This window comes from Prosopis cineraria, unplaced genomic scaffold, assembly GCF_029017545.1.
Source record: "Prosopis cineraria cultivar Desert tree isolate PC_DT_omini unplaced genomic scaffold, ASM2901754v1 PC10, whole genome shotgun sequence".
Lineage (NCBI taxonomy): Eukaryota > Viridiplantae > Streptophyta > Magnoliopsida > Fabales > Fabaceae > Prosopis > Prosopis cineraria.
The window spans coordinates 27,218,649-27,229,187 of record NW_026555341.1 but is presented as its reverse complement, the minus strand read 5'-3'; the positions used below and the strand labels follow the sequence as shown (position 1 = coordinate 27,229,187).

The 10,539-nt window shown below is 33.0% G+C and overlaps 1 protein-coding gene across 1 annotated transcript; it reads left to right on the top strand.

Moving 5' to 3' along the window:
* Window positions 1-1,700: 1,700 nt before the first annotated feature.
* On the top strand, window positions 1,701-8,933 carry LOC129321415 (cell division control protein 48 homolog B-like). Its single transcript, XM_054967175.1, has 12 exons — window positions 1,701-2,227; window positions 2,404-2,448; window positions 2,961-3,016; window positions 3,119-3,268; window positions 4,104-4,208; window positions 4,615-4,714; window positions 4,873-5,157; window positions 5,233-5,402; window positions 6,144-6,272; window positions 6,869-6,956; window positions 7,171-7,248; window positions 8,332-8,933. The coding sequence occupies exons 1-12, from the start codon at window positions 2,084-2,086 to the stop codon at window positions 8,794-8,796; spliced, it is 1,815 nt and encodes a 604-aa protein (XP_054823150.1). The 5' UTR covers window positions 1,701-2,083; the 3' UTR covers window positions 8,797-8,933.
* The last annotated feature ends 1,606 nt before the right edge of the window (window positions 8,934-10,539 follow it).

Below are 10,539 nucleotides of genomic sequence, written 5' to 3'. Positions count from 1 at the left end.
TTTCTAGTAAACTTCATTTTTACGTCTTGAAAAGCTATAATCTTTACCCTAAGCATTCTTAATGTCTTTTTTAGTGCCAAACTATAAATAGAACCTCATTTGAGTTTGTAGGTAATCATCAATCATGTATTGAATGCCATATCATTAAATTGTTACCTAGTTGCATTCATTTCAGTGATGAACTTGTTCTCATTTATTTTAAAAGCATTAAATATATTATCTAGTCTTGAGAGAGTTTTTCTTGAGTGTTCCTAAATTATTCCTATAATCTCTTTGAGAAAGAAATCATTAGAATAAACGCCTTTATCTTATTCTTAAGAGAATTAAGGGTAGTGTTCCTTTGCCTTCATACATAAAGGAGATTTCTCCGTGAAGGTGAAAATTGTAAAGAAGAGAATTTCTTGTTATCAAGAGAGTCTATTTTCTTATGCAAGATACTCACTAGTGTAATGAGAGTTTTGTAAGTGATTCACAAGTACTCGGATCAAACTTGTGGTTTGTACTATGGTAGCAAGCACTCATTTAAACTTGTAGATTTAGTGAAAAAATTTTAGAGGTGTTCTAAGGACTAAACATAGGCCAAGTGATTGTGCTAAATCAGGATAAATTGATTTACGTAGTATCTTTATCCCTACTCTCTTTATATTCAGCTCTTTATATTATTGTAATCTCTTGATTTTTTATTTTAGAAACTCTCATCTATTTATTCCTTGAACTGTGTTTTGATAAATTGGTCATCCTCTATGCTTATTCAATTTTCAAGAAGTTTAAAACTTTTCTATAAGTGATTTTCAAGCACTTTGCAACAAAAGCATTTGAGATTTACATAAACTCATTTTTTAAACTTATAACTACACCTTCATCTTAGTAAAACTTATTTTGAAAAGTTTTATTTAGTTGAAAATTTGTTAAATACCCAATTCACCCTCCTTGGGTGTAGTTGTCTAATCTTACACCAATGATAGTCACATATACAAAAAAACAAGCGCAACCACATAGAAGAAAGGAAGGTTTAGTGAGAAATACTTACAAGGGAGAGGCATTGAGATGAGAGAGCGGCTATTGAGGTTGACTAAGCATGTCAATGGCTAAGCTTCATTGGAGCCAATGAGAGAACCTAGTAGCAAAGAAAAACAAAAGAGGAGGATGTGAGCTCGATAGAGGTAGTAAAGAGAATAGATTAGTGAGAGGAAGGAGGCTAAGATTTCCTTCAAATGAAAGGATAAAGATCTACTTCATTAAGCTCCTTAAGGAAGAACCATATCTTAACTATGTTTGTTAGGAGGGAAGGGGAGGAGAAAAGAAGGATTCAATAGAGTGGAGGGGAGTGGGAGGAATCTCTCCAAATCTTCCAATTTAGAGGGGAAGTTTGAGAGAGAGTTTTTTAAAATTAAAGTGACATATCTAAACATATAAGTCATTCTTATTCATTAAGTCAGAACATGTAAGCCGTTATTGTTCATTGAGCTAACACATTTCCTTTAAACAATAAAATGAGTGAGAAGCCGATGTGAGCCATTTTTCCTTATGTGGCTTCGTCTATTTTGTTATATAAGATATATTTATTTGGCCAAAAAATATATATTTTACTGTATAATATTAATATTTAATATAATATATTACTAATCCAACGGCAACATGTGTCATAACTGGGCGGGGCTGGTTTGCGGGTTGCGAGTTAGGTCCCACAATCCGCCGGCCCGATTCATTGCCCCTTCTTCCCCTCCCTCTCTGTCCCTCTCATCGTGCCCCTCCCTTCCCAAAGTTCATTCGAACTTGGCAGCACCCACCACCGCTCTTGGCGGCTCCACTCCACACTCCATTGTCCCTTGGTGGCTTTCTCATTGATGAGCACGTAAATATCAAATTCTCTTGCTCCACCTTCCCCTCTTCTCGCCCTCTCCCTTTTGATTGCTCTGTTTGATGGTTTGCTGTAACGAGTATCATTCGGTGACAAAACAAACCAATATAAACGAGTCGAATAATCATTCAAAATCTTTAAATTTGGGAAGGAATAATCCTGAGGAACTACCATCTTGTCCGCTGAAATTCATACCCATTTGTCTCTGTTATCTGTGTTCAAATGGAAAGCCATAATAGCAGTATTGAATGCCGGTGGAGAGCTGAAGAAGTCATTGGTGGGAACGCGAAAGCTCTTCAAGCTCTCAGGGAACTCATCATATTCCCGCTTCTCTACTCTCACCAAGCTAAGAAGCTCGGTGTCAAAGTAAGACTTCCTTTTCTGTCTCCATCCCTTTTTTCCCTTTCCCATGATTGGTTCAACCAATGAACACACACACAATATATATTTGCTTAAGAATTCCAGGATTATGTTTGTGAATTCATCCCCTTCTAAACCACTGTGATGTTTTTGGCTGATTTGTTTTCTGGGTTTGCCTTCAGTGGCCGCAAGGTTTGCTTCTGTATGGTCCTCCAGGCACTGGAAAGGTAATTTCTTCAAATATCCATTCAAATTAACTGTTTGCACAAATATACTCTCCTAAAATGGTGAGGTTTTTTTTTTTTTTGTGAATTCAGATCTTGAATTGCACGTATAATCTGTGTTGATACTGAGCAATCTGTTTTTAAATCTCTAATTAATTGTTTCATGTACAAATATTTTGTATATCTCACATGACAAGCTTATTCCACAGAAAGTTCTAGTTCAAGTCGCAAGATACGTTGTTATGTCTGGTTTGGTTTTTGATCAGTATGGTTTTAGAGCCTGCTCAGTGGAAGGTTGCTTTTAGTTGAAAGTGTTTGGTTAGGCTTTTAAATCATGTTCGTTACGCTTATGATTTATGATATCTATCAACGGCAATGAATAACTAAAATTGATAATATCACTGGATGATTATGTGATATATTGTTTTCTTTTCTGTACTTTGCTTTGAAAATGTAACTTTCTTTTGCTAAATCAATTTCATATTTATTGTATTTATGCCTGATTGCTATTCCAGACAAGTCTAGTACGGGCAGTTGTTCAGGAATGTGGAGCACATTTGACAGTTATCAGGTACTTTTTTTTTTTTTAAATATCTATTCCTGTGGATCTTGTGTTCCCGAACACCAGTCTGAGTAAGTGGCCTGTCATTGTTTTGTTTAATTTATCTTGCAGTCCTCATTCTGTCCATAAAGCACATGCTGGGGAAAGTGAGAGAATTCTTCGCGAGGCCTTTTCAGAGGCATCATCTCATTCAAATTGTGGCAAGCCATCGGTTATCTTTATAGATGAAATAGATGTACTCTGTCCTCACCGTAATTCCAGGTAGTGGACAATTGGTGACTGTCCACCTTTATATATTTATATATTTATATTTTAATTTTTCTAAGCATTTGCTTCATTTGTGTCATGATGTGTTTGGCTAAGACTGAATGACATGTGAATAAATTGTCACAATTTTATAGTAGTAGAGAACATGTCATAGCAATGGTAGAGCTCCCCAACCTATACTGAACTTATAATGATTGATAGCACTCCGTCAAATTAACAGAGAAACAAGAAATAGGCTAATTTCTTTGTTGATGCATTCTATAGGAAAGATGACTTCTAAAAGAATGGTTTAAGATACTGTTTAACTGATACAAATTACAGCTTTTGTAGTTCATTGTTTAGGCTTTGTCTGGTTGATAGTGTTTTTGTTAGTTGATAAATTAAACTTTTTAGACTTGGTTACAAGTTATGGTCTTGAAAACTTGTGAATGGATCATGTTTGATGACACCATGACAATTTATGATGGCCTTAATTATGGATAAAGAAATCAATTAGCAACTATTGTTGCAGAATAAAGTATTTCTAACTCAATTTCGTTTTTTTCTTCCACACTACACTCAACTTTTCTATTTCTATTCTATTTGCTTGTCTAAATAGATGATCTAGTGAAATTTTTAGTTCTGAAAGAGTTTTAATTCATTAGTCAAAGCATTTGTTATACAATCTTTAATGGAGGAAGCTACATGGCTCTAGCTGATTTTATTGAATTCAGGAAAAAACATATTTATGCCGTATTCTCTAGAGTAATTTATTTATGCCAATCTTTAATGGAGCATGCTCACTAATTTCATTTTGTGCTTGATTATTACTCGTATTCACTACATGCAGAAGGGAGCAAGATGTTCGAATTGCTTCCCAACTCTTTACATTGATGGATTCGAATAAGCCATCCTCAGCTATGCCAAGAGTTGTTGTGGTTGCATCAACTAACAGGTTTTATATTTAGTTCTAAAAGTTTAATATATACATTAAAAGATTGGGGTTGAATATGTCTTGGTCCTCACCATCTAAAATGATTCATTTGTGTCTGCTGGCTGGGACAGAAATGTTTTTATTTGGCATGCCTTGATGGGTAACCTAGAATTGTGAGCTGTTATATAATATTCTGTTACACTAGAGATGCTTTCTTCTTTGAAGTATTGCTAGAACCTTAAAATTTTCTGTTTGGTGCTTTCCTAATTATATGAAACCTGGGGTTTTTTGCGTAGAATTCAGGTGTCTTTTACAACCGCTCTAGATTTTTCCCCCAAAACTGCTCTAGATTATTTACTGCTGCTTTATTTGTTGTTTTTTCAGTTTTTTCTGCATTAAATTTCAGTAATTGCATTTTTGCATACAGAGTGAATGCAATTGACCCTGCCCTTAGAAGGTATGGACGTTTTGATGCCGAAATTGAAGTTACTGCCCCAAATGAAGAGGAGCGCTTTCAAATTCTCAAGGTTTTCTCTATGGAAATGTTGATGGAATTCTACTGTTAATTACTTGGTGACAAAAGTTATCCTTGAGTTTTTCTACCATATGGCTGTTTTATAGAATTCTTGATTTATGAAGTTTGACCAAATGAGTTGATTTAATATGTTTAACCACTGATTTTCAGCTTTATACAAAGAAGATTCCCTTGGATCCTGGTGTTGACTTAAAAATGATTGCTGCATCTTGCAATGGATATGTTGGGGCTGATTTGGAGGCTTTGTGCCGTGAGGCTACTATATTAGCAGCTAAAAGGTTCAAAAGTGAAAATGAAAATGCTAGTAATTTAAACATAATGATGGAAGATTGGAACAATGCCAGAGCTATGGTTGGTCCCAGCATTACAAGAGGTGTTACAGTGGAAATTCCTAAAGTGACTTGGGAGGATATTGGGGGATTAAAAGAATTGAAGGTATGTAAATACATTTGATTAATATCACTCTGATGACAACAGAAATTAATCGTATATGTTTGTATCCTTGCACAGAAAAAGCTCCAGCAAGCTGTTGAATGGCCTATCAAGCATTCAGAAGCATTTTCAAGATTAGGCATTTCTCCTGTACGTGGGATTCTTTTGCATGGGCCTCCAGGATGTTCCAAAACAACGCTTGCAAAAGCTGTTGCAAATGCTGCCCAAGCTTCTTTCTTTTCCTTGAGGTTTAAATGATTTTCATTTTTTTAGTAAGGTTTATCTTTGCCTCACGTGAGTGTCTTTATATGATTTAGACTTGACCTTACGCTGTATGGAGCAAACCAATAGATGCTACTAGGTGTGACATTTATTCACATATAAGAGTCTTTCAGGTCCAGGAATTGAAAACTATTTCTTTGAAGTCTCATAAAACAATTTTATTTTTTCTGTAGTATGGAGTGACTTGCTCACTGCCACCTTGGAAGCTCTACTGTATCAACTGTTTGCCCTTTTTCATCTTTCTACTCCTTCTGTCAACAATATACACTTTTGATACCTTTTTTAAATCTACCTCGTTGGTCCTTGAAAAGACACTCCTTAAAAGTATTAATCCTGACCTGAACTCATGATTTAATTGATAACACTAAACTTGTACAGGACCAAACTGACGAATTTTTAAAACATTAGAACTAACTAAATGACAATAAACTTCTGGATCAGGTCTTTAATGATTTATTTTTAAAACATTAGGCACAAATTAATGACAATAAACTTTCAAGGACTAAATTGATAGTAGTGGTATCTTTTGAGGATCCTTATGGTAGTTAAATCTACATTTTTAATATCAATGATCCCACACTTTGATTGTTTTCATGCTTTTGATGTATATCATCATATTTGTTTTTACAACACTTTTTTTAATGAAATCCCCATGAAAATTGATTTATTAGAGAAAAAATATTTTAAAATAATAAATGATGGATTAGTGGTGCAGAAATGTATTCGATGTATGTTGGAGAGGGGGAAGCATTGCTCCGTAACACATTTCAGAGAGCACGCCTGGCAGCACCAAGCATAATATTTTTCGATGAGGCTGATGTGGTAGCTGCCAAGCGGTGAGTGAGTTGTTAATATATTTAAAGATTTTTATGCACATGCAATCTTTGCTACACATAATTATGATGTACTTTGGGAATTTCATTGTTGCATAAATTCTTTTGACATAAAATATTGAGAAGTGAAATAGTCAGGGAGACCAATGCAAAGGGTTAATTAGATGGTGACTATGTTAGAGGACAATCTCTGTTTTCAGTAGTTCCTATACAATCCATTCAACTATAAAAATCATTGTTTGCTTTTATCATTATTGCATGACATGTCCATGTAGAGTCAGAATGACACACATGACAAATAGATGGATATGCATTGTGAAAATGCTCTCAAAGTTTCCAGTAGACTTTTTCTTCTACGAATGTTTAGTCAGTGTTCTGGTGAAACATTCCGGGCAATAAAAAAAGTAGAAAAGAAAACCAGCTACAAAAAAGCTAATGGGTACTGAAATTAAGTTCCATTTTGACTTCAATTGATTCTTTTTTGGTGCTTTCACATTGGAGCAGAGTTTCTTCATTATTCTATTTGCTATGCCATAGAAATAATTAAATCTTTTGAGTTTCAAATTAGTGAGATAAGGCTTGTTATTGTCTCTTCACAGGGGTGATTTTTCAAGCAATAGCAGTACAGTTGGAGAAAGGCTTTTGTCGACTCTTCTGACTGAGATGGATGGTTTAGAGGAAGCTACTGTAAGTTTTCTGTGTGTACTGGTTCTTAGGACTTTTTATACTTCCCTTGCCCTTCAGTTGTGTCTTACAAAGTCCAGTATCATAAGAATAAAGCACACATTAAACATAGTAAGTTATAATTTACTTTCAATCAAGTCCATATATTATTTGAGAGAATTAAGGCGTCTCCTGTTTCTTCATTATATATAGTAAGATCCATATTTTTTTCTCTCAGGGAATTCTTGTTTTGGCGGCTACGAATCGCCCTTATGCAATAGATGCTGCCCTTATGCGCCCTGGACGTTTTGATCTGGTGAGAGCTAACATATGCCACCAGACTTTATATTTCCTTTTAAAAAGGAGAACTTTATTCCAATACAGAAGTTTGCACGTAACTAAGATTTATGAATGTGCGGACATATGTTCACAAGAGTGACTATAGTCATATTAAAATTAAATTATGAATTTGTGAGTGCTGAGTGCACATTTTTGCACGGGTGGACATGCATGGTTGTAAAATTCTCTTTGGCTCTTTGCATCTTTGCATGGATGCTACAGCTCGAAATAACCTTCAGCTCCTCTGTGTTTTTGGGATTGTCAAGAAATGGGCATGTTTGATTACCTGTTTTCAGAACAGTTTTTTGTTCAGGAAAACAAAAAAAAAATGAAAAAACTTATTTAAAAATGTGTTTTTCTATCATCTGTTCTGAAAAACAAAAAAGAAGTTAAAGTTGTTCTAAAAAAACTAAATTATTTTTTGTTTTGCAAAACTAGAGAAAAGACAGAAAATATCATGCTTAATAAAATAAATTATTCTTTCACCCTTTATTTCACCCAATTTAGATATATTTTTCAAAATAATGACTCAAACAGGTTTTTTTTTAATTTTTTTTTCAAAATTTGTTCTAAAATACTATTCTTCAGAATTGCTTTAAGAACAAGCCTTTATGATTGAAGAACTCTTGCATTGAAAGTAACTTTCTTCATTGTGGTGTACAATATAATCCATACAGGTGGTTAATTTATAGCTATGATTGTGCTGACTTGTTTTGTGTTTTACAAGAATGATTTTCTGATGATACTTCACTTTTTGCTTCATAAAAATATCCCTTCTGTTGGTTGCAAAACTAACCGGTCTTAAATCACACACAAAGATGTGCTGAATGAATGAGTTCCTTTCCTTTCACTTAACATTCTGAAGAGACTAATAAAAAGGTTGAGAAGCCGATCAAAATGAGACTCCTAAAGAATTATGAGTTTATTATTTCTATCTCGCAACATCATCTTTCATAGTTCCTTGTTTTAGATAATACTTGCTTTTTGATATTATAAACAAATGAAAAAAAAGGCATTCAAATATTCTATCTCACTCTTGTTTATCTTTGTTGAATGATAGGTGCTGTATGTTCCCCCACCTGATTCAGAAGCTCGATATGAAATACTGTGTGTCCATACACGTGGCATGAAACTAGGGAGTGATGTCAATCTCAGAAGACTAGCAGATGATACCGAGTTTTTCACAGGCGCTGAACTTGAGGGTTTATGCAAGGAAGCTGGAATTGTTGCTCTGAGAGAAAATATCTCTGCTACTGCCGTGTGTGATCGCCATTTCCAGGTGGTGAGGAATTCTGTAAATCCAGCATTAACAAAAGAAGAAATTGATTCTTACTCATCTTTCATGAAGACCTCATCATCAGCATTTTCTAGGCATTTCAAATCAAGTTCAAAACTTGATAATAAGAGAAGTAATATCTTAGGTTCCATGGCTAAACTAGGTATTGTCGGCTGTCTGCTACTTGCTGCTACTAAATACTTTTTCATGCATGAAGAACAATCTGTATATGAAGTAGCTATCACCTGAAGAATCTTGTCCCATTTTGTCTCTAGTCTTAACATTGACTCGGTTTAACAAGACAACATTGATTTGTGCAGTTGTCTCTTGGTTTTTCTTAAAAATTAGATATGGGCTCTGCTTTCTGCAGATTTATCTGATGCACATTCCTAATTAGTTCTCCAATTCGATTTTGTTGAATGGAATTTTTTTATTTGGGAATATTTGTGTGTTCTGGCTCTGTTCTTGACAATGATTGCCATTCAGAGTTGGACCAATGATCCTGCTATTAGTGTCTGTTATTATATTTCTTTTTTTTTTTTAAAAGGAGTTTTGATGTAATTGTTTCCCTAATGGACAATGTTAGGTTTTGAATCAATGCTTGGTTCTGTAAATTTGAAGTTTGATGATACCTGCTCCTAAGCAGAGCATAGTCAATAACAGGTGAGGCCATAGTTACCTTGGTGAAATTTTAACTGAATTTTTTAACAAATTCAAATGAATGTGTTGATAAGTTAGTAAATTTTAAAATTAATGTAAACTATAGAAGGATCAAAACGATATTTTCTATTTCTTTTTTTTTCCCCTTTCGGGTGAATAAAGAGATTATTATGACAATTATTTTCAATTAGTTATTTGTTTAATTTTCACCAAACCAAGAGAAAATTTATGTGATTTTTATATAAAGGGGACTATTAAAATTTTGATTAAAACTGATATATTCATAAATGAAAACGAGATCAGATAAACGGGTTTACAAATATTATCAATTATATTCTTTAAGTAATGAATGTATTTGAAAAGGAAATTTGTTTTTGTTTAGTTTAATACTCCTGCTTGAATATTAATTTATTAACATTACTCTTAATACCATTAGTTCAAAAAGTTAATCATGATCACTAAATTATTCTATAAGAATGCTAACCAAATTTTGAAAACTTGAATATTAATACAATTTTCGTATTCATCCTCATTAGAATTTTAAATTTTTTGGTATGTAAGAAAATAAGAAAATAGTTTCATTTCTAAAAATAAAAATTGTTCAAGTCGGTTTTGATAAAATAAATATGTTGATATGCGTAAAAAAATTAGTAATAAAAGTATTATTAACCCATATGGGGTTCATGATCATATACGCAAATAACACAGTCAATTCAATCTTGTCATCCTTCAAACTTAATCAATAATAACTCATAATATTGAGCCTCATTGTCACATATAGATTATAAAACAATATGTTTTCCAACAAAAAACAAACAAAACAAAACACCTTAAATAATCATATAAAATTTTCACTAATTCCCAACGTTGGAAGGAGCTTGGGCCCTCGTATGGAGTTGGGATTCCCTCCGTTTGTTGTACCCCCCATGAAGAACGGCGGATATGAGCGGTTCAAATTTAAAATATTTATTCTTTATATTTATTAAAAAATTAAAAAAAATAATAAACATGTTTCATTACTAATTTGGACAGTCTCAATTTAATATGGGTTGTTCAAATTTAATATTAAAATTTTTTCATCTATATTAGATCTGAATTGTTTAGACTCGTGATTAGATTTAATAGAAAATTTAATTTTTATAAATTTATTATTTGGATATACTTTGAATAATGCATATTTAATATCAAAAGTGTAAATATTTTTAATATTAAATTTGAAACATTCATAATAAATCTAGATTGTCCAAATTATTTTATCAGAATTAATAAAAATATATTTTTTATTTAAATAAATACAAAATTAAAATTAAAATTAAAATATCTAATTTGGAC